The sequence below is a fragment of the Pseudochaenichthys georgianus genome, chromosome 2 (genome assembly GCF_902827115.2).
Source record: "Pseudochaenichthys georgianus chromosome 2, fPseGeo1.2, whole genome shotgun sequence".
Taxonomy (NCBI): domain Eukaryota; kingdom Metazoa; phylum Chordata; class Actinopteri; order Perciformes; family Channichthyidae; genus Pseudochaenichthys; species Pseudochaenichthys georgianus.
The window spans coordinates 2,656,188-2,681,040 of record NC_047504.1 but is presented as its reverse complement, the minus strand read 5'-3'; the positions used below and the strand labels follow the sequence as shown (position 1 = coordinate 2,681,040).

Below are 24,853 nucleotides of genomic sequence, written 5' to 3'. Positions count from 1 at the left end.
TCAGAGAAGAGCAGCACCAGCGCTCAAAGAGCTTTTACGCACCGCCAACACTGTGTTTACCTTCATTGAACAGCTATGGGCGGACTGGGACTAAAAATCAGCCCGGTACTCGCACCCAGCCCAGCCCACGTAAACTGTCAACGGGCGGCCCACTTCGGTACCTATGTGTGTGTGTGTGAGTCACGGACATTAATTCATAGATCAAAGCAGACTGGTTTACAGACTCTCCTGTTTTTTGCCAATGCGGTGCTTAAACCAATAGCTCTACACCCCTGGCCGAAATATCCATACAATTAAGTCTGACTTCAAAATATATCTCAAATAATGTATGCACTGTCATTTCCCCACGTAAACATAACAGTCTGCAATGACATGGTTGTCTCGTGTTCCACTTCCTCCTTAGTGCATCGGTAACTTTCTCAAAAAATAAATAAAGTCAGGATAACGGATTCGTTTCTCGTGCGCACGAGAAACGAATCCGTTATCCTGACTTTATTTTTTTTTGTCTCTCTTTTTTTTTTCCATGTCCCTTTAGGGGCTCCGTACTGTACGACTGAGGAGTGATTTTTATGAATTTATATAAAAGAAAATACTATTTTTTGATGCAGGAATAACCCCGATGCGACCTTTCTCTGTTCTTGTACAAATCATATTCTATTTACATGTATATAGACTTTTTGCACTATTTTTAATTTGTGTATGTTGCATTGTGGGAGGAGCTCAGGTCAGAAGAATTTCATTGCCATTTCTACACTAGCTTGATGACAATAAAACCTTTGAATTTGAATTGAATTTCTCAGCAATGAATTTGTAAACAAGACAATATCAAAAGCCAAAGATACGTGTGCCACTGCCCACAGGTGGAACGCGAGAAGGAAACGTTTTCAGGTGCGGAGGTTGAGCTCAAATTAAGGAGCTGAACGCAGATTTAAATCGACTTAACTCCCACACACTATGTGAAGTTAGTCCGTGAACATGTCAGCCTCTGGGAATGGGATCAGCTGCGTTACAGTCTTCAGGTCTTTCTCCGTCACCCCCCCCCCCCCCTTTTATATCTCGGCTGTCTTATCGCTGGTTGGATTGGATTTTTGGAGGAACACAATTTAGCGGCGGATCGAAGCAGGTATCTGAAGCACCTGCAGGTGAAACCAAACTGATGTCTGCACACATAGCTGAGACTTGAAAACACGAGGGGCCAAATCAGCAATTGGTTCTGCATCACATGTCAGTAATGGGCCGTCTAAACTCCAATTCAGCAGACCTGCTTTCAACCAAGGGCTCTTTTCATTGTGACTTCAGCCAGACCTTTTTCTCCCTCCTCACCTCCTCTGCTTTAAGGTCATCGCGTGAGATCTTACATCAAATCCCATGTTTTTGTAACTATTCGTGGTCTGCCATCCATTCTCTTCACAAGATAACAACCTCTCTATTTTCTATTGCTTATGGTGCAGTCCACCTTTTGGAGGATTCCTATCAGTACTAAGTGAGCACACATTATCGAACTAATGCTAGAAATAATAATAATCCACCAAAGTCCTACTTTCTGTCCACGTATCTTTTATCCTAACCTTTTAGGCTCTTAACCTTTTTTTATATTACCATAGTTTATTCAATATGCTCCTTAGATACCTTTTTTAATTCTATTTGTTTTATTATTGTCTCCTCATAGCGTTGTGAAGCACCTTGACATGATATTGTTTTTAAAGCGTGCTATATAAATGAAATGTATTATTATTACTGTTAGAACCTCTTTCCTTCCTTTATAAGGCTATAAACATGTTTAGCGTGTCCTCGAGGCAACATGTGTTCACTTGAGGAAGGTCACATTGCCCAAGAGAATCTGACATTGTGTAGACGAAGAGAGTTCTGTATTATTTTACAATGGAGACGATGCTTTCTGCTCAGATTCTATATCGCCTTCGCCACGAACTGTCTGAATAATTTGATAGCAGGTTTTCTATTTCTGGTTACCATCTGACTCCAGTGTCATGCCCCCCCCCCCCGAGCAAAGCTACCCGTCTGACAGGAGCATACCCTGCTGTTGATATGTATTTGTACGACGATATAGTGTGGCCTTATTACAAATGACAAGTCACCCGGAATGTTTGCTGTGGCTTGGCCATGTCGTCATGCTGTTCCACGCTCGGGGAGATGGAGATGATTTCCGAATCAAGCCAAATAAAATCCAGGAATCTCCCTGAGTCTTGACGCAAAGTTCTAATGTCCCGTTTCTTTCTCATCATGCAGACAGGAAACGTTCAAGAGCAAAATACTGAGGAGAATATATTGGAGTCAGAAATAGAGAATTATATGTATACTGTATGGCACCCCCTTTTCATTTGTTATTATTATTATTACTATATTTTTATTTCCCTCCTATTTGATGTTTCTCACTTTAATGAGGCCACTTATTAGTTGTATGAAACTTTATTTAAGTAATTGGTATGTAAGCTGAGATAGACACAGATATCTTGCTACATGATTAAAGTGAGATGATTGTCACCCATGGAGAAATGTATGTTACATGCGCAGTAACTATTGAAGCGACTGTTATTTTGTATATATTGATTGTTGTTTATTTATGTCTTAATGTGTGCATATGTATACATGTGTCTGTTGACTGTGTATATATATATACATATTTTTATATATTTGTTTTTGTATTCGGGATTGTGGAAAGATTGACAATAAAGTTGACTTTGACTAGTCTGCACACATCTGAGGATGTATGCGGGTGTATGTTGTATGTCTCAATGTTTTCAAACATTACAATAAAAAGAGTAAGAAATAGAGAAGCTGAAAAGGGAGATGAGGAGAGACACACGGGAGGAAGAGAGTCGGTGGACGGGGGGAGAGGAGAGCGGGCCGCCGTTAGCAGGGCTGTCAGGTGCTGTCAGGATGATGAATGGGGGGCCAGTGTGGGCTCTGATGGGAGCCGCTGAGATTTACATCACTCTCCTGAGTGTCTGTGAAAGGTTATTAAAGAGGCCTAAATCACCGGGCTCAGACACCAGCCCCCCCCCCACACCAAACTTCCCCAAACTGCCGCCGATGAAAACGGCGGAACCAGTCAAAAGGTCCCGAGCCGGGGACAAAAGGAAAGCATATGCAAGGGGTGAGGGGGTGAGGACACGCACGTGGAGGATCTTTTTCAAAGGAGTAATGCAGGGGAAATGGGTGCAGCTGCAGTCATCCATCATATTCAGAGATGGCTAAAGTGGGGAGGTGTGTGGCGCAGTGGGGTGTGCATTGGTGTTCGGATCAGGGATCAGGTTCAAACCCCACTGCAGTCAGCATGTCGTTGTGTCCCTGGGCAAGACACTTCACCCCAAATTGCTCCTGTGGGGATTGCCCACAGTATTAAGTTGCTTTGGATAAAAGCGTCTAACAAGTAACATGTAATGTAACATAACAAGTAACATGTAAAGTACACACATCCTTCACTCAAGTAGAAATAGAAGTGTTTAAAAATACTCTGGTAAAAGTACTGACTAAACCTCTTCAAAAGTAAAGAAGTATGGGCTTCGAAATGTACTTAAAATGTAAGAAGTAAAAAGTCGTCAGAAAAATAAGTAGTGGAGTAAAGTACTGATACCAGAAAAATGTACTTAAGTACAGTAACAAAGTATTTGTACTCCACTACTTCACCTCTGATCATAATGGAGGCGTAGGAATAAGGTTATTGTCAGAATGACTGTCAACATCGGCCGAGAATGGAAGAAAAAGCACCATGTCTGTTTATTACAGAAAAGGGGGAGCGATCAATGATATAACTGTCACACTTATGCAAAAAATGTGCATTTATTTTCGTGGGAGAGGCATCTATTTGCATGTAGTTTCATGATAATTAGTTCATATACTGTACAAATGTGAAGGTCTCTTTTACAGATGAACAATAAGCAATACTATAGGGTTGTAGCTGGCCAAGTACGAGCTAGCTCCCTAAATGCCTCACACTGTCTGAGCACAGTGAGTGGAGCGGAGTCCAGAACAGCGGTCGATCAAACCACTATGGGCTGCATCCAAGTCAGTCGGGTTGTTGGTATTGAAGAGTCTCTCAGATGCAGGTGGTGTGCAGAAGGACCAGTTCTCTTTAAACAAAGAGACAGACCAAGTGTTGTGCGTGTTCTTTTCTCCTCGTTGTTTTGGGAGTTGAACCATTGACCTCTCAGCTTTGGCTCAGCCCTCTGAGCACTGCACGGCTGCCCACAGAGGAAGCCTTTGGCATCCAATTAAATGCGGGACAGGTTTGGAGGCTGAGACAAACACTGCTCTGTCGGGTGTGAGTTGTCTCTTGCATGTCAGCTAAAGGAGAAGCGCATCGAACGCTCTGTTCCGTGAACTGCCCCCCCGCCGGGACCTCGGATCAGAATCTAAAAAAATCTCTATCGGATCAAGTGGGAGCGCTCAACTTTGCTTTGTTAAAGTAAGACTCATACTACAATACCTGCTTGGGAAGGTCACACAGTGAAGTCAAGGGCATCTGAGCGGTGGTGTCCTCCCTACATTCAGCCATTGTGTTACAGGTAATGGTGAAGCATCTTACACGCTGCTGCCACGTATTCAGACCTTTAGCCGTTTAATAACTAATGGTGCTGATGAAAGCTGGAGCAGTGTGCATATGTATTATGTATTATATAATGTCAGAGTTTTTTTTCCATCCGCGAGGAAAGTAAACGGGGCTCAGCGCCTCAGAAATCTGTCATCTTTTTTTCCTTCTAGTTTGTTGTCATTTGGTGCAGGCACGAAGCACACTACCAAGATAAGTACACTGCTTCTAAAATCGTTCTGTGTCAGAATACTGAAATCTGTATTTTTTTTAATCTGTTTTTCCTTCTAATTTGTTATTATTTCCATTGCTTTTAAAATGGTTGTGTGGGACACGAATAAGATGGCGATGTTGTGTTGGTGAACACGAATCAATACATTACATTCGTGACTATAGCACGAAATGCCGTGAGACTGTTGTGCAGAAAGACGCCAAAGGTCATTATACACACGGTTGTGTTTTGAACTTGAGTTAGATGTTTTTTTCAGAGTATGGATTTCGGTGTCAGGGTGTGTGCACGGGAGCAGAGTGTGCCTCTCCCACAGAGTCATGCCGGCTGGAGGCCATTTCATGGTCTCTGATCCTCATTTGTCATTCAGCAGCGTTAAATACTAATAGGCAAATACCCGCTGACACGAGAGGGCACGCGATCGAAAGCAATTAGGACACTTCTTCTATGAAAACCTGTAAACAATTCCAACGGTAGCAAAGACAAGCGAGTGTGCTCGTGCCGCGGGAGGTGCTGCGAAGGTGAAGTCGACTCATCGTGACTCCGTCTGACAAACTGAAAATGAGATGCCTTCATCCTCATGTCTCTGCTGTAGATAGGAAACATGTGTGTGTCTTTCTGTATCCTCAAAAGACTTTCATTGAGTGCTCACACCTCGCAGCGTGCTCATACTGCAAAGTGACTTTAAGCTGCCTCCTGTGGGCTCCATGAAATGAGGATATTCATTTATTCTAGAACAATCTCCTTTAAATGTGAAGCAAACATCGAGTAAGAGTAAAAAGGAGAACATTTGAATATATTGCCTCTTCCTTGGAGCAACTTAAATATCTGAATGAGCCTCTAAAGATAGTACTACCTTCTTTGATGTCATATATAATGCCCGATACAATGCTGCTTTTACGAGTGTTAATACTCACACTTAGTCTGTCTCCGGCTTCCAGGCAGGACTCCTGCAGCAAGGCGTACCGTGTGTCCTTCTCCAGGTGTGAATACATGTCGTGTTGGTAGAAGTCCATGATGGACAGGGGTTTCTCCACACTGCTCCTCTTCAGGGTCTCCTCACTCTGGCCCACTGTGGGTGCAGGAAGACGTTATACATCGAGAAGAAAGGATCCCAACTAAGTGTCTATCTTTACTGATGAATGGGATAAGATTCCTTTAGCGACTTCATCACACCTGAGTTCTTGGATCTGAGGACCAGGGTCCTCTGCGGGGGTCTTCCCGTTTCCTCCGGTTCAGTCTCCGTGTCGCTGCTGCTCCCCGAGTACGTGCACACCTGGAGGGCTCTCTCCTGTCGGAAACCAGTTCAAGGTTCAGACATTAGAGAGGAAATAACAAATAAAGAACGGGAACAACAGAATATCTAATTGCAGCTTCGTGCAGTTCTTTTCCAGCCAGTTGCTGCCAGATAACTGGAAGTGTTTTTATTTACTTTTAAAACTGAATAGTCAATACTTTCAAACTGAGTTGTGCAGATTGTAATGTAAACAACTTACAGCAGCCGTGTCATGGTCCTTGGCCTTCACCTTCCTCTCCGTCTCCGTCTCTTTGTCCTCGGTGCAGATGTTACTCAGGGCAGCGCAGAGACTCGCCCTCTTTGCCCTCATTGCATCTGGAAGTCCACAAGAGAGACACCGGGCATCAGCGCGCCGTGAGCACAGAGGCCACGCCTTTAAACACACCATGTGACCATGTTCATCATTTCATTCTTCCAAAGAGAGAATCTTCCCTTTAGCACACGGTGAGAGCATCCACCCAAGCACACACCAGCCTGTGCATCCTTCTTAGTGCACATATGATGGAGCTGCACTCGACTCTATCCAAGCCATCGAACATTAAAGGCCCTATTATAATGTTTTCATCAACATATTATAGGTCTCAGAAATATACAAAACATATCGCACGTGACACAAAGTGAGCGAATCTTTTCCCCTGAAACTTTCAGGGACACATGTTGGTGTAGAAGAGACATGAAGAAGAGGGGACACATGTTGATGGAGAAGAGACATGAAGAAGAGGGGACACGTGTTGATGTAGAAGAGACATGAAGAAGAGGGGACACATGTTGATGTAGAGGAGACATGAAGAAGAGGGGACACATGTTGATGTAGAAGAGACATGAAGAAGAGGGGACACATGTTGATGGAGAAGAGACATGAAGAAGAGGGGACACGTGTTGATGTAGAAGAGACATGAAGAAGAGGGGACACATGTTGATGTAGAAGAGACATGAAGAAGAGGGGACACATGTTGATGTAGAAGAGACATGAAGAAGAGGGGACACATGTTGGTGTAGAAGAGACATGAAGAAGAGGGGACACATGTTGGTGTAGAAGAGACATGAAGAAGAGGGGACACATGTTGGTGTAGAAGAGACATGAAGAAGAGGGGACACATGATGGTGTAGAAGAGACATGAAGAAGAGGGGACACATGTTGGTGTAGAAGAGACATGGAGAAGAGGGGACACATGGTGATGTATAAAAGACATGAAGAAGAGGGGACACATGTTGGTGTATAAAAGACATGAAAAAGTGGATTTTGCATAATAGGTGTCCTTTAATGGTGTCTATCGAGCGATTGTCCGTCGCCATGACTCCTGGCAGCCCAGATATAACGGCTTTCAGCCGCCCAATGACAAAGCGCTGCCTTATTATCACCCCGCCCACTGCTGTCTCAGCCCCGCGGCAATTTAATTGTCTCTTTTAACATTCAGCTGCGATACAATGCAGCCGGCTTCTGGCCAACACTAAATGTGTCTGTATTGGCTTGTGGTGGTTCTAAACAGGATAGAACACAGAGGGGAAGCTTTGGATAAAGAGCGCTTTTAATCACCGTGTTCCACAGCTGAGACGCACATCGCTGCCTCGACCTGTCTCTTGTAATCAGAATAGCGATCATAAACACATTCCTAAGGAATTGGCCCAAAGATAATAGCTTCACAAAGGAGTAACCTAGTTAGTGACATGTATGCAATGGAGACGATGAGAGTTAGAAACCAAATGCATATCCTTGAGGGTTAAGTATAGAACATTATAATGAAGATAATTCATGTATACCTGAGTATTAATAATGTATCCATTCTTTTATTTGTAATATTATTATTGTATTATTTCTTTTGGGATTTGCCAACTGTGACGTAGGTAATCTATGCACTTAGATGTGTTTATGTTGTTATGTACGCTTTATGATCTATGGCTGTGTTGACATGCTTATCTGATCTCATCTGTTAGTTGTCCTCGAGCGAGGAAGACTCCGGGTTTCTAAAAAGGACACAGAGTCCTTTGTCATCTCAGCTGGCAGCCTAGAAGCATTTACTTTAAATTAAAAAGACTCTCATTGTGATCAGAGTCTACTAAAGCGAACAGATTCCTCTTATCTGGCGCCCTTGAGGGAAATGTGTCAACACAGAGTTCAGTGGCATTCACGCCTCAGAGGTAACACAAGCAGCATGAGGCCTCAAGGCTTGGGACTTGATAATAGTCGCTTTTACAGCCAAGCATTTCAATTTATTTCCTCTCTGCCCGAGTGAGAGAATCAGATATAAAAGGAAAGCATCGATTGTTGATACCTCCCATCGTGAAATGGGCTTTATGCAATGAGGAGGTGTCAAAGAGAAGAGGAGGAGTCATCACTAACAGCCGTAACCTTACCTAGGAGAGATCTCTGCGTCAGACATCAGATACAAATGCGATAACAATTGACACGTATTACCTAACTAAAGAATCCTCGGTCCGTGCTGCAACAATACCCTATGTGTTTGTTTAAGAACAACCCCTCTGTATCCCATCGGGGTCGCCCTGCGTGTGTTCGGAAACAGAGGAAAGGCTAGAAAGTGAGCTTGAAAGCCAGACGCATCATCATCCAGTGCAATAAGTGCTGACTCACCAATGGACACAAAGACTTACGGTTGTGAACTGTATGGAAAGGCAACAACTACGACTCCAGACGGAAGTGTATTTAGAGACATGGTCACCTGCTGTTAGGTATTTGGCAAAGTGAATATATTGTAAGCCTCTAATTGGACTATATATTTCTGATGCTTTGTTGTTAATTACTATTGTATATTGTACTTTTTGATTATATTATATATACATTTGTATATAACGGTATGATATTGTATCTGTACCATGTTGTGTGGGACTCACTGTCAAGGAACTTGTTTTAATACATGTTCAAATAAACAAGTGCTGATTCACCGTGTCTTTAAAGGTCACCTATTATGCAAAATCCACGTTTTCATATCTTCTATACATCAACATGTGTCCCCTCTGTGTAAAGAGACTCTGAACGTTTCAGAGAAAAAGATTCCCTCTCTTTTTGTCCCGTCTGAAAATGAGCTGATCAGATATTGGCCACTTTATGATGTCATAATGTTTTTTTGGCTTGTGTAACCATTAGCCAATCACCGACCAAGGTAACCCCCCCACCACCTTATCACCTGAATCTCCTCCTAGAGCACATTGTGTTCTTTAACCAATCACTTCTCAGAGGGGCGTGGCCAGCAGCCGCTCATTAGCATTTCAAGCTACAGACAGGGGGTGTTTCTCAATGCAGAGCCACTATTTCAAGCATACTACGTAATCGAGTGCCGCCGAAGGACTGTTCCAATGTCCAGCATACTTGGAAATCTACCGAGCCCGGCGTACTTCGTAGCGAGAAATTTCGAGGCTGCACATGTGTAGACTCCGCGGTCTTAAAATCCCCACAATGCTTTGCGCACGGACCAATTTCCCCAAATCTGTAGCGGAAAATGTAAGGCGGGGCCTCTCATATGAAGCACACCTGCACACTTGCTAGCCTGCACACTTGCTCGCCTGTTCCACTCTTTGTTTTCCGAATGCCAGGAAGTATTCCTGCCTCGCTTCTGAAGCAAGTGACTCGGAAGACATGTGCTACCAAGCAAGCGTACTCGACATTGAGAAACACCCACAGAATCAGCACTTTTGAAACAGGGCTGAAACAGAGGGGATTATGGGATGCTACAATGATCAAGCCAACACCTTCAGAGACATGTTTGTATAGATCTGAGAGCTATAAGATAGTGATGAAAAACAGTAGAATAGGGGACCTTGAAACCCTCCCAGAAAGATTAGGGAATACATATAAAGTAGTTACACTTCTTCTCCACTCACCTGAAGATGCTAATTTGGGCAGGCGGCTCTGGGGGTCTGCTGCGATGGTCACTCTGGGCTCGGACAGGGAGTGACCCATGCTGGTGGGGGCATGCAGGCGGGGGTTTGGGAGGGAAGGCACTTCAGGATGTGAGGGGTCTGGGTGAGGAGAGGGAGGGTCCAGATCCAGGTCAGAGGAGCCGGAGGTCATCGCCCCGGGGCTGGATTCAGATTTGGGGAGGGGGAAGGTACCGATCCCGCTGTCCAGGGTCCTCATCTGACAGCTGGAGCCTAAAGGGGACAGGGAGAGGAGTGTGATGCCTGGGAGAAGCACGGGAACAACAACAAAGGAGAAGAGAGGAGGGCTTCACATGCAGCGGAAAGGGTTGTGAGCAAAGAGGGCATCTGTAGCGGGGTTCAGCAACATGTGGCCGGTAGAAAGAAGGAGGAAAAGAGAACATGTTTATTTGATATAGTAATATTTAATTGGCATAATTAGGATCTCAGTAATGGTGGCTCCACAAGTTCTAATCAGACACTATTATATGCCAGCGATGCCGAGCAAATTGAGCCACGCCCGAGGACACGTTGCTCAGATTCCTCAGAGTGCATGCTGGGTTCTAATCGGGAGAAATGACAGCAAGTAGCAACAGATGGTGGCTTGGAAGCCACAGTTTGCAGTCTCGACTGAACAGATGGACCAGGTCCTGTAAGTGCGAACGGCCAACAGTTGCATCTGCTAATTATTTGTACTTTGCACATTTTTGCTGAGATAGAATTTTGTAACGATTCATCTTTGTTCAAATAAATAATCCCCGCGTGTTATCTGTCCACTGTAGATCTTCTGCAGCTCTCAATTCTGTCTCACGCAAACATGTTCTTTCTCTCATTCTCTTCCATACTATCGGGCTTTACAGCTGACTTTCAGAAACGCTTGCGAGAGGGATCACATTTGCATCTGAAGCCCAAGCTATTGATCAATGTTCTCTTATGTCTCTGGGTGCCGAAATGCACTAAAAGTAACAAACACATTCTTGTCTGAATGCCAAGAATTGTCGATAAATCCAAAGACGAGGGAATATAAAAGTTGTCTTTCGGAGAGAACACTTTGAGCAGTCAATGTTCTTGTGTACTTTAAGTTTATATCTGACTTGCCCCTGACATTCAACCCCCCCCCCATCTCGTGGACATGAGTCCTGGATCTGCACATTCATTGGACAGACGGCTGCTACATGTATCTGCTGCGAGTCACTTGAGGACAGCTGCTGCGAAAAGTATACAAATCCTCCAAAGTTCATGATGCTGCTGACGTACAAGCGGAGAAAACACACATGTGTGGGTGTGAGGAAGCTGGAGGGAGCCATAGATTGCACAGCTGCATTATTGGATGCCAAGCCTGGCAGTTCCCCAGGCTTGGCAGTTCCCCCCCCCCCCCCATAACCAACATGGTCCACAGTAATTCTACCCAGAGGCAACAACAACTGGACAAAATATATTTTCTCATGAGCTCCCTATCACTTCTGTACACCGCCTGCAGCGAGCTGTTGATACCTCCACATCGTGAAATGGGCTTTATGCAATGAGGAGGTGTCAAAGAGAAGAGGAGGAGTCATCACTAACAGCCGTAATCTCATCGAGGAGAGATTTCTGCGTCAGAAATGCGATAACAGTTGACACTTATTACCTAACTAAAGAATCCTCGGTCCGTGCTGCAACAGTACCCCTTTGTGTTTGTTTAAGAACAACCCCTCTGTATCCCATCGGGGTCGCCCTGCGTGTGTTCGGAAACAGAGGAAAGGCTAGAAGTGAGCTTGAAAGCCAGACGCATCATCATCCAGTGCAATAAGTGCTGACTCATTGGTACTGTGCTAGGGGCACATCAACATGTTATTCATTCCTTCTTTACAAGTAAATATATTGCCTCCAGGCGATGTGCCGCTAACACACAGCTACTGACCAGTGTGTCCACGTTCAGAACCTGCATTTAGCTCGAGCGGCTTGCATCGTAAACTGTGTGTAAACTGTTTACATGATTGATGTGGTTGTCTTGCCGCCGAACTCCTTTATAGATACATGACATTACAGCAGCGCTGAGGAGCAATGAGCAGCCGCAGCTGGAACCTTCATGAGATACTCACTTTATGGAGGCCGAGTGCTGAGCTGGCAGATATGGTAAAAGGCGGTGCGTCAGTCAGAACACAAGAGCAATAAGACAATAAGTACTCATTTGGAAACTGTGCTGCGTGATATCAAATATAAAAGGATGCCCTTTTTAATACAATCAGCAGTTTTTTTTAAATAGCAATCCGCTGCAGATAATCTCAATTATAAATCATTTCATTTATATACTATGTATATGTGTTATATATTTCATGTCTACATTTCTGCTGCTTGGTACACTGAACATTCTAACTGACCCAGAACATTTTATAATGTGTATTCTTTGTGGCATATGTATTTTCTACTGTAGATGTGTATACACTTGCTGTTGCCTGGACACATCGCTGCCGTCACAAAATACATTCCAGATTTGGGATGAATAAAGTCTATCAATCGATGCAAGTCATCATAAGCAGGAGTCCAATCATTACTTTGATGGATCGCTGAGACCATTCCTCAAGTATGCGACTGAGTGGCAGACGCGCTGCACGCCAGTAACCACGACCACACTCTCTGCACACACACAGAGCCCGTTTGCAATGATGACAATCATCATCCCATCTCACAAATGACTGGAGGCATCCGTTTGTTCACCTGCTGAGCTGCTCAGGCATTGTTGAATACCTGGTCGCGCACCAATCACCGACCACATTGACTACATTGTCAACACGTTCTTTTTCCCCACAGTAATGGCAATTAGCCGGCGAAGGGATTGAGTTGTCAATCACATCAGGACATCGCACGTGTAGAATGTGTTGCTGCTCCGGTGCACCGGTTGATCCGGGTGGTTCGTGACAGCTTTCTCGTGAACACTCGCAAATATGGAACTCAGTGGCTTAATGAATGTTTGACGGAGTGAAAGTAAAAGAGTCGCTCAAAAGGAGACAAGATAGGATTTGAACGCTACTTTGGTTAGTATCAGAATCAAATACATGATGTTGCCACGACAACAGTTGTGTGGGTATTTAATGTTTTCGGCACACATGACTCATTTGAGCTATTTACAGTCAGCCTACCTAGCATGTGGTCTTGACAAGCTGTGTCTGGAATACGTCCCTCTTCATTTCCAGCCCTCAGATTGATCTTCTGAGTCATTATAAGGGTCTAGAATATTAACAAACAGAAAGAATAACCAGTTAACATACACCATAATATACAACATACAAGTGTCTTTTAGAGATGGTGTTACATTAAATAACATATATACATATATTAGGGCCATTTGCAGAAGAAAGGTTGACATCTACAGATTCATGCGTGAGCTTCTGGCTTTGTGAAATGTGTGAACGTTCTTTTGTTGGCAATTATCATTATTTCCTGCCGTACTTTAATTGGGTTATTCAGAAAAAGATGTGGTTTGAGGGTGGTGCGAGAGAAGGAGCATGTAGGTCATAAAGTGTCCGTCTTTTGTTGCGTTTCTGTGGGCAGCAGATAGGCAGGGAGCTCGGAGGACCGTATTAAATGGCCCCTTTGTCAAATTGAGTGCCTGCGATAAGGCGCTCCTCCATGTTATCAAAATTCCACATCAGCTGGATTACATTTCCTACATTATGCTGCGAGACTCTTTTTGTGTCATCCCCTCCCTCCATCCAGCTCTCCGTATTCTCTCCTTTTTTAAAGCTCTCTCAGACACTCTTTGATTGACAGCTAACTCAGGATGAATAAATCCACAAGGTCATTCTTTGTGGCCACTTGCTTACAAAGTGCACTGATATAATTTAAAGAAGTCTAATTCAACTAAGTGCTTGGCCCTCATGGCTGTCTCTGTGTGAGTTTAAACACCTTCAGCCTTGTGGAAACAACAACAACAACAACAACAACAACAACAACAACATGATAAAAAGAGGCGATAAATCGTAGGCTGAGTCAAAGTACAATGTGAATCAATAGGGACGCTTGGGGGGATGTATCGCTGTGGAGGCGGCGCTGCAGTGGGTGTGTTTGTGAACAAGTGTGGGAAACCTGTGGGAATTTGCTGGATGTCGAGACAGAGACAAACAGCGCAGACAGCAATATGTTAGAACACGTCTATATGTGCCCACTTACAGCAGTATCCGGACACATCTCCATATCTCCCTTCTGTTCGCTGTGGTTCTTGGGGGTGGAGATCCCAGGCGGCGACGCGGCCTCACAGCTGCCCTTCACAGCGGTCCTGTTCGAATGAGATTTGATCAGTCTTTATGTCTGCCTCCTCCTTTATCAACTCCGCAGGTAGAAAGTGAGCCGGCTGATAAATTGCATTGACCTGCTCTTTCGCGGCACTGATGCAAAGAAATGTTTAACGGCCTCTATGAGGTGCTCCCAGTTACTCTGGATACAAACCTGTCAGCTGTGATTCGAAGTGGTAAATCAATGTAGGCAATATGAAATGTGGAGCTTTGCCTTGCTGACTATGTGTCTGAGATGCTGCTCCAATAATTACTTATGCCACTGGAGTGGAGTCATAACTCAAGCCGACAGCCGCTGTTTATTTATCAGCTTCTCTGAACACACAGGTTTTAAAGCAGCTCATGTTTAATTTAATAGAACAACCAATTTGTTTTGTCGATTCACACGGTGCGACCGGGAGAAATCAGCATAACGCCCGATCGATTCGGTGTGATTCATTCGGGATGTTCTTGAGCGGTAGTTTCACCCACCTGCCGAGAAGCTCCTTGACGAACTGGTCTTTGCCGATGAACGCGGTGGAGCACTGGATCTGAGAGGCGATCTGACCCATCTGGTTGTTGCAGTGGTCCATGATGGAGCTCAGCTTGTTGTTCACATCAGACTGGTTCTCCCCCTCCTGACAGTCTCTCTGCTGGTTATCGTTTTTCTTCTTATCCTTCTTCTGTTTGCCTCCGAGCACCGATCCGATCTTCGACTCCTTCTTCTCTTCCTTACCCTTGGGGGAGTCCGCTTTCTTCCCACTCAGAGCGGGTAGCTTGCTCTTACGGAGGCCGAACCAGTTTGCCAGAGAAGGGCCCGTCTTCTGTTTGGTCTCGCTGGCAGTGACCTTCTCCTGTTCTTGACATTTCTGCAGGTTCTCCTCGATTCCCATCATGACCTTCTCTTCGATCGTACAGACTGTTGGGCTGACTTTCTCCTCCGTATCTGGAGAGTCTGTCTGGGTTTTGACATCCCTGCTAAAGTCCGGGTCATCCGGGGAGGTTGCTATTGGAGGCTGTGGATGAACTTTCGCTGGCTGGTGGATGTTTAAACCAACCCTTTCACTGACGGGCAAGCTACGCGTCTCTTTTTGAGAAGGTGAAGTGATCGCCTCCACCTGTGACCCGTCACCTGATGTGGACGTTTTCTCAGGAAGGACGCTCTGACTATTTGACGAGGTCATGCCTCCGTAGTGGCTGAGCCTGGATCTTGGGGAGTGGACAGGGCTCTCCGGTACCTCCAAGGAACTCTGCCGCGACAAAGAGTTCCCCCTTTCCCCAGAGTTGGTGATTATCTGAGTTCTGGTTTTTCCTGGCCCATCTACAACATTGATGTTGGGTTTCTCAATGTAGTTGGTGCTAAAGCTCTGGCTCCGGGCTTTGGCCCCATTCATCCCCAATGCCGGCTTTAAATGAGGCTTTGTAGAGATAGATATGGATCTGGAGAAAAGTTGACTACTCCTTTTCCCTTTCTCACAAAGCTCTCCCTCCTCTGGTAACACAGCATGAGCATCGTCCTCCAGTAATCTACACTGGACCTCACCTTTCACTTCGGTAATGGCCATCTTGGGGGGGGAATCAATGCTGTACACTGGCTGCGAGCTGTCACACTGGGTAGAGGCATTTGAAGTCACAGTTTCCTTGGAGACTGAGTTGATATGATCTTTTGCTTGCTTGCCTGGTATCGAGGGACTATTTTTATGGCTAGGGGGAGATTTTATGAATGCTTTAAAACCCATCGGGATGCGAGTCTTTGAGGCTTTTTCTGGCGTGGTGGGGGAAAGCATGGCCGAACTGGGGGGGCTGACAACAGCTTTGCCATTTTGGGGTTCTGTTTTAGCTTGGGATGTGTCCTGAAGCGATAGGGGTAAACTAATAGACGTCTTCTGCACTGTCTGATGGACACCTTCATGGGTTGATAATCTTTTATTTGCAAAGGAGTTCTGAAGTGAGGACCCTCTGAGGGCACTGTAAGGGGGAGGGACATTCTTTGAGCTTTTAGGTGCATTTTCAGTTTCTGGATCAAACCCTGAGTTTGCAGGAGGGATGTAGTCTTTCGCGGTCATCCTCTTGGAAGTGCCTTTAGAAGGCGTCTGAGTGGTGGCGGGGGACTTTTGAAGGTGCAGACTGGTTTTCTCGACCAGTTTCTGAGGTGCAAGTGCAGTCCCGTAGCCTGCATCCAAGTCTAAACAGTCTTTATCATTGATGGGTAGCGTCGATTGCATATTTGGTAGAATTGAGGTGTGGTAACTTGGGGGAGGGCCCCTCACAGTGGTTGTTTGAGCTAGCCATGTCTTTTGTGCTTGAGGCGACCCTTCGTAATTTGGTCTGACCAGTAAGGAGGTGGTGCGGCCCGGGGGCGGGGGAGGAGAAGGGGACCTGAGTTTATTTTTGCTGGTTTCACAGTGTTGGTCTCTGGTGGGCTGCTCACCATTGTCAAGATAATCCAGGTGCCTCCTTGAGAGGTGAGGGGAACTGGAGGAGGAGGGGCCCTTACTCAATTCGGCCCTGTCTTGGAGCTTGGCGTTCACTGCCTTTGGGCTCTGTGAGCAGGTTCCTTGTGTCTTGATAAACCTTGACAATTTAACCGCAGGAGAAGAGGGGGATTTCTCCTGACCTGAGGGTCCTGAGTTACTTGTGTCAGTGGAAGAGCCCTTAAACAATCTCAATGGAGAGGTTAAAGGCTTGTTTCGCCCGGGAATCTTTGACCCACTCGACCTGGAAGCAGCAGAGTCGTTCATGGGGGGCATTGAAGGGCCTTTATTAGGTCGGCTGCTCAGCGGTTTGATTAGTTTCCTTTGTGGAGTCATGTGTATCGACTCCCTCTCTGCACTGCCCTCCTCCCTGCTGTTGCTAGTATTTTGAGACCTAATTTGATATTCAGATGGCTTCTCTGGAGATTCAAGAACACTGTAGTTTCTTGCATTGGCAGATTTTTGCCTTGTCGGTCTCTCCCGCGGCACTACTTCTGCGTAATCGGGGACTATTTTGCTACTTTGAATGCCGTTTCGTGGCCCTGAACAAGCAGTGAGACTCTGAGAAGAAAGTTCAATAGGCTCTCCTTCTGCATCGAATATCGACAAGAGGCTCTCCTCAGACTGAGTACACATGGATCCTTTGGGCTCCTTCAATAGGCAGAAAGGCCTGGGCCTCCCGTCTGCCGATTGGGTGCGTCCCTGCTCTCTTCGGAGGCACTGTTGCGCGATCATCTTGGCAGCGTCTCTCGACTCCCTCTTCGAGTCCCTCTTCGAGTCCCTCTTCGAGTCCCTCTCTGCCCGCTCTGGTGTCTGGCTAAAGGACATTCTGATGTCACTAGACTCCGAGCTGAGTTCCTCTGGATCATCCACATCAGAGAGGGGGATGGGACCCTGAGGGTTAGGGGGCTTGAAGTGCAGTAAGGATGGTTTTTTAAAAGCTGAGGGGCGTCCCTCAGGAAGAAAACTGTTAATGAAACTCATGAGTTTCTCGGGACGTTCTTTTGAATCACAGCCAGAAAGGTGTTTTGTAGCCAAGAGACCTGAGCCCCCACCTCCACTGTCCTGCAGCCCCTCCCAACTACACAAACTGTCCGATATGCTGCGGGAAAGCTTCTTACAGTAAAACCAGTTGTCCTTAGTGGGGATGTTATCTCCTCGACAAGAAGTTGCCAATTCGTCATCAGCGTCATCAGAATCAAAAGAGAAATTCTTGCCCACAACGACTGAAGTTCTACCCACATGGGTGGGATTGGACACCCCCTTATTTCCACCCAAGACACCCAGGGAGTAGATGCCCTCGTTGGAGTTCATGCAGTCTTTGTCTCCTGACTTGGAGACCCTGGCTGAGGCGGAGGAGCTCCGGTGCTTCCTCCTCTGGAGCTTTTTCAGTCCCTGAAGTATGTTGCTCTCCTTGCGCCTGGTGGGCTCCTCCGGAGGGGTGCAGATATTACTCGGAGCGGACGAACCCAAACTCAGCCTCTTCTCCCAGGTCAGCGATGACTAGAAGCAAAAAAAGTGGATCAAAATGGTGTCGTAATCAGCAAAACTTGAAATCTTGCCAAGTATATTGGTCTAATTTCTAGTGAGAATATGTCTCACCACTTGATACAAGACATAATAAATGAAGAAGTAACAATGCAGTGAGATTTGTTTTAGACAATGCATCTTGTTATGTCAGAGACTCTTGGAAACATCTTATTCTGAGTTGTATCTCAGATGAATTGTTGTTTAAGCTGCTGTGGTATTTCTGAAAGATGGATTAATCTTGTTTCAAGAAATACATCTTTCTTGATTCAAGAAAAACACATTTTTATTGGAAAATCACCAGAAAACAGAACACTTTTGAGTAGTTCTGGCTCTGGCTTTTGTAATACAACATTCCCTTATTCTGGTGAAATATAGCTCAAACAAGGTTTTTCTCAGCTAATTACAAGACCGGATTTATCTAAATATAGCATTTTATTTCAAGGGATCTTACCATGTTCTATTGGCAGATTTTTTTATGACTTATTACAAGCAAAAACACCTTGTTTTTATTATTCTTTTACTAGATTTTAGAGCAGCATTTTTTCCAGTGTACTCCTACAGTAAGATAAATAGTGAGTGACAGGATTTACCATTTTCCCACAGGAGCGTCCATCATTCCAGGTGTAGGAGCCGCTGGAGAATTCACTGCAGGCACTCGACAGGGACAACTCACTGCTGCTGCAGCTGCTGCGGGGGTACACAGGGGGGGCTGTGAGGGACAGCTGGCTCAGACACTTGGCCAAAGGGAGACCTGACTTTCCATTCCACTGGAGCTCCTATAAGACAGAGAAACATAATTATAGTGTTTATAACTTGTATAGCATCATTTTTTAATTTGCATTTTAAGAAGATATTCACAAAGCATACATAAAAAAATAAACACATCTAGGCACATAGATTAACTACGTAACAGTTGACAAATCCGATATAAATAATAAAATAATAATATTACAAATAAAAGAATGGATATAATATTAATACTCAGGTATACATTCTATACTTGACCCATTTTTCCCACCTTTCCTCAAAGATATGCATTTGGTTTCTAATTCGCATCTTGAGTTTACTAAGTTATTATCTTTTAGCCAATTCCTTGTAATTAGTTTGATGATCGCTATTCTTATCACAATAAATAGGTAGGAATCCTATAATATTTTTTATCTCCTCTGGTGTTTTCCCCAGTAATGTGATGATGGATTCTTATTGAGTGAAATGCCACTTTTATTGGACATTTCTCTTAAAACTGTTTCCCATAAGTCTTATTTTATACGCTTCATTCCATAAACATGAATATCTGATGTCTAAGACGTCGGCTAGTGTTGCGTATCTAATTGCCATCTTCCTGTTAATTTAGATATGAAACATATTTACCAGCACTTGACAGACCCGTCAAATACTCTTAGAAAGTTTCATTACATTCTACAGTACTTGGCTTTCCAGACTTAATTTAAAAATATCAATCATATTCCCACGTTCAGTCATCACAGCAGATGTTCCTCGATCAGCATTGACTGCAAATACATTATTTTATTCTTGTATGCAAGATTAGAAATAAGATATTTTTCTGGTCTGCGTATCACTTCACATAATGTCTTTAAGGAGATACTTTGCACATTTAGATTACAGGATTTATTATAATTTGCATAGCAGCCGTATTATATTCATTCTTTGCCGTACAGTTTATCAGGTGGCATTCTCGGAGGAGCAAAGGGGTAAAAGGAAGGAGCAAACTCATTTTCAGGCTTTAATGCATAATATATAAGATGACTAATGTACTACAGTGTCCTATGGAGTCGTTTTTACTGACGGAGGGGCCCAATCGATGGTTTTCTGGTAATATGACAAGGATTTATTCCTCTTAGCACCAAATGGTACTGCCAGAGAGCAGAGGAGGGGTCACGGCTTCAGATAGTTAGGTCTGTATTTTAATATCGCCTAACGATTTCTTGAGTGGGTTTGTGGTTACCTGGATAATTCATATGGCAAAAAAATGTTTCCCATTAAGCTTACACTGGAGGGGGATTCTGTGTTCCTGGAAAGGAGGAAGGCCTTGCTTCTTTCTGGCTCCAGAAGCAAATCTGCAGCAGATAGATCCATGATCCTTGAGTGGAGTTTCTGAAAAGGAAGGACACACCGGGGTGAATTTGTGGATTTTATTTGATCTCCCTTTCCAGTTTGTCAATTCTCTCTTTTTCTCTACTATAACTGTTCAGTAGCCGTTCAGTGTTGAAGCTGAGCAACTGGCCTATCAGGTTCCCTCAATGCAAAGCCCCGATTCATAGCCCCGATCATACCCCCCCCCCACGCTCAAAGTCATTAATGACATCGGCCGGAGAAAAACTAATGTGAATAGGATATAATTGCATCAGGGAGTAAGGGATTCCTTTGATTTTTTTTCGTCAGCAGTCTCTTCTGTTATTTAACTATTGCGCTTAAGAGGAAAGGATTCAAAAACCAAAAGCATTTCCATGTATTAATCTCCGAACTTAATTAGACTGTGTTCCCTGTGCTCAAATTAACTTCGACTGGAAATACGCCGGAACAAAACACTTGATCTTGTGCTGCCATGGGCCAAACGAGTGCACACTGCGAGTATATATTTATACAGACATGTGTGATTTTCTGCACTCTGATATATCCCATTTGATTTGTATTTACCTCATGCTGTGGAGGGAAAGTCACCTTCAGCAAATAGAGAGTTGCTCACATTTGATTGAATCCCATAAAACTCTTTGCTGACAGTTTTGTATTGACTTCTTTTTGTGCAGTGAAAGGCGTCCTCTGAACATTTGGAGAAACAAAACAGCTCCTAATGGTAGCCAAACTGCCCTTTGTTTGTCTCTGAAGAACACACACCCTACATCACTCGGCCTGTGGCTCAACCATCCCACGTTTCTGTCTTCGACTTCTAGCAAAACTCCAAAAAGTGTTTTATATTATTGTGAATAACTTTTCACCTATAATGACAAGGTGGTTATGGTGCCATGGAAACAGATTCATACCTGCTCTTTCCACACACAAGGGAATCTTCCTTATGATTTTGAGGATGAATAAAACACAAAGCTCTATGCGCTCTTTAAAACCTTGTTCGAAGTTGGCTTTTTCAGGTCACTATTCTTCATTACAGCATTTAGCTGCCATTTTAGTTTTACTAGGATCAAAGTGCAAGATGGCTTCTCATCCGAGCTTTAAAAAAGGAGGACATTTAAATGTGTGCTGTCTACAGGGTGGACGGGTGGGGCTCTGATCTTATCGTAGGGTGCTGGATTTCACCTCCTCAGCATCCTCATCAAGGATTCAGTCAATAGTGTCACAGGGTCGCGGGGGGGGGGGGGTAGATGGGGGTAGATGACAAGGCCATATGTGCATCTCCAACTTTCTTAGGGTCAAGGCCAAGATCAAAGTCATGTATTAATGATGCGATATATCATGCAAATAAGGTATTTTGCTTACTATTACATAACATCGAGGACTTTGGAAGCCGATTGGATACGTTTCGTGTGATCATGTTGAAAAAAAAGCAAGAAGATTCCTACTTTTGCTCGAGATAATGAATGTCAGCCCAGAATAGGCGGCTTCAAAAACAAATCCATCAGTATTGGCACGGAAAAACTCATCGGTAAAACACACACACACACAAGAGCACATCGACAAGACACACACACACACACACACACACACACACACACACACACACACACACACACACACACACACACACACACACACACACACACACACACACACACACACACACACACACACACACACACACACACACACACACACACACACACACACACACACACACACACACACACACACACACACACACACACACACACACACACACACACACACACACACACACACACACACACACACACACACACACACACACACACACACACACACACACACACACACACACGATTCATCACAAAGGATTTTCCTAAAGCTCCAGCTGCATGAAGCCTGATAACTAGAGATGTCCCGATCCGATCGGGGATCGGAGCTGATCACGTGATTTTCAAAAGAAAAAAATCGGGGATCTGGATTTTTTTTTTTTTTATAAAATATTTTTTTAATTAATATTTATGTACAAAACAAAAATGACCATGTTCACGTCTTAAAGTCATCCTGAGGCCTTAGTTTTGGTTTAAAATGACACAACATCATGTATGTGTTGCTTCTTTTGGGCTTGTTTTCAGACCTGGTTGCTTATTTCTCTGAAAGCTGGCAACAGAGTGGGCGCAGTGTCTAATAGTAGCAGCAAGCTAACGAGAGGCTACGTTCAGCTGGTGACTCGGGAGTCGGGACAGAGAAAACGTCAGGAGTTTGGAAGTATTATAAAATTTAAAGTGAAGGCAGTGTAACAGCCAGATGCAATGTTTGCAAGGCGGAGGTTCCGCGTGGTGGAAAGAACAGAGCTACTTTCAACACGACCAATCTAATACGCCACCTGAGAAACAAACACAAACAACAACACGACGAGTACACAGCGGCCACTCAGGTAACGGCACTGAAACAACCGACACTTTCAGAGACCTCTAAAAGGAAAGAGAAACTGCCCCAGAACAGTGAAAAGGCCAAACAATAACAGCCTAGATAGCTGAATTCATCGCGTTGGATGACCAGCCGTTATCTGTTCCTTTTTTTCTCTTAATGCATTGCATAAAGATCGGATCGTGAAAAATCGGTATCGGCAGATTGTCAAAATCAAATGATCGGAATCGGATCTGGAGCAAAAAAAGGTGATCGGGACATCCCTACCACGATATGAGACATAGCCTCAGACGAGTAATATGACAGGACTAAGGTGAACAATATCTCAAAAGCTCCAAATATATTATCACCAATATTCTCTGCCTAAAAAACGGGATTTCAAACTTTTTTGCAAAGACACTTTTAGCTCATGGCTGCAGCACACACAGCAATGATGTCATGGTACTTTTATTATTTGTTTTAATTCATCTATTCAATATCATACATGATGGGGAAGACATACACAGCAACAAGACATTACATACAGTAATTAAAGAAAAAGGAAAACAGAAAGAAAACTACATTAAAATTATCAAATCAAATTCGTTTTGATTGCCTTCTTATTCCTAATGTTTTTAATAGTGCTAATATATTGTTTAAATTCTTGATAGAAATCAGAGTCAGCCCGTTTCTTTTTATGGATAGGAGATGTCTCAATCAACTGCACAAAAAAGACAAAACCTGCATCCATCCCATCAGTCTTGAAGTACATAAGAATGTCTCTATCTTGGAGTTTAACCTTTTGTCCCGTCTTTCTTCTAATAAAACATTCTACATCATACCACAATACACGCATTCATAAAATAAATGGCCAATACTTTCTTCTTGTAGATTACAACATGTACAGGAATATTCAATATCAAGTCCAAATCGTTGCAGTGTCCTTTTTGCCGGATATATTGTGTGTAACATGTTAAAAGAAACCTCCTTAACTTTATTATTGAGCAAAAATGTATTTCCAATTACCCAAATTCGTTTCCAATGAAGTCATGGTATTCACACTGTGAGGTACCATAGTAAACTGAAACGCCATTTTGTCATATATACCAGGTTATTTCCCTTACCTCCGAATAGATCATGGTTTGAGAAAATTGTTATTTTTCTGAAATGAATACTTGGGCGTTTTTGGCATCAAACCAATTCAGCTGAAGGCAGGGATGGCGCCCAACTGATGTTGCTCCTTTTAAAAAAGCGTTGTGGTTCTTTATCAGAGAAACTCAAGATGCCTGCGGGGAACTGGAGAACGTTTAATTACTGATAAGCAAAAAGGGCCACGGCTAGATTGGAAACAGTGCACTCATACGGGTGATTACGTCTCCGTCTGCTCCATGAAAACTCATCCTTATTATCTTCATACTTGTATTAGATATGTTGCTCCTATGGATTATTAAGTGGGATATGAACTGTGAGTGTGTAGGTTTGTTAACAGTATCATAATAATGCTACTATAAATTCAATGTTGGCTCCCTAACCTCTGTAGAATTCACATTTATTGTAATGAATAATACAGGGGGATGACCTTTAGACATCTATAGCTGTCTAAAGGTAACACCATTGTCCCCGCAGCCTCTCTAAAGCTCATTAACACATTTCTCAATTACATACCGTCAGAAGTCCCTGTGATAAATATAGATTTGTTTAACAGCTCTCCCACACGTTACTGCATAATGGACATCCGGAGCGGGGTGATCACATTATGATTAATCCTTACACTGAATCACCAGTTGATGATGCAAATGTCAATATTGAGCAGGCAGGCAAAATGGCTCCATCCAGTGGGAAAACCTACTGTAAGTAATGACTCGTGGTGACGTGTGAAAACGCTTTCTTTTCAGCAGAATCATACGGAGAGGGAAAAAGTCATTCCACAGAGTCTCTGTCCTAATTCTCGTCCTCTTGGTCCCCACATCAATACCCCTCCTCCAGCCTTTATATTGCAGTTTCACTTGACAATGTTCCTGCCTGTCCAATAATGCTGCAGCAGATAGAGAGCTTTACAACACACCCAGAGCCATATTATATATCTTCCTTTTTTAACTCAATTGATATAGCATTTCTGCCTCGTCTTATTTTCGCCTTTAGTTTTTCACTTCTACCTCCTTGTCG

General features: G+C 43.9%; 1 protein-coding gene across 2 annotated transcripts in view; it reads right to left on the bottom strand.

The window, feature by feature from the left end:
• The window catches only part of LOC117457704 (nck-associated protein 5-like), a 159,140-nt gene that overhangs the window by 7,557 nt on the left and 126,730 nt on the right, over positions 1–24,853 (bottom strand). For both annotated transcript variants that reach the window (XM_034097914.1, XM_034097923.2), the window contains 9 exons: positions 20,213–20,317; positions 18,793–18,978; positions 14,691–18,175; positions 14,098–14,203; positions 13,068–13,155; positions 9,913–10,182; positions 6,275–6,390; positions 5,955–6,069; positions 5,696–5,850 (listed from right to left, as the gene is read on the bottom strand). In XM_034097914.1, the coding sequence (XP_033953805.1) occupies positions 5,696–5,850; positions 5,955–6,069; positions 6,275–6,390; positions 9,913–10,182; positions 13,068–13,155; positions 14,098–14,203; positions 14,691–18,175; positions 18,793–18,978; positions 20,213–20,317 (4,626 nt within the window). The remainder of the gene's footprint in view (positions 1–5,695; positions 5,851–5,954; positions 6,070–6,274; positions 6,391–9,912; positions 10,183–13,067; positions 13,156–14,097; positions 14,204–14,690; positions 18,176–18,792; positions 18,979–20,212; positions 20,318–24,853) is intronic.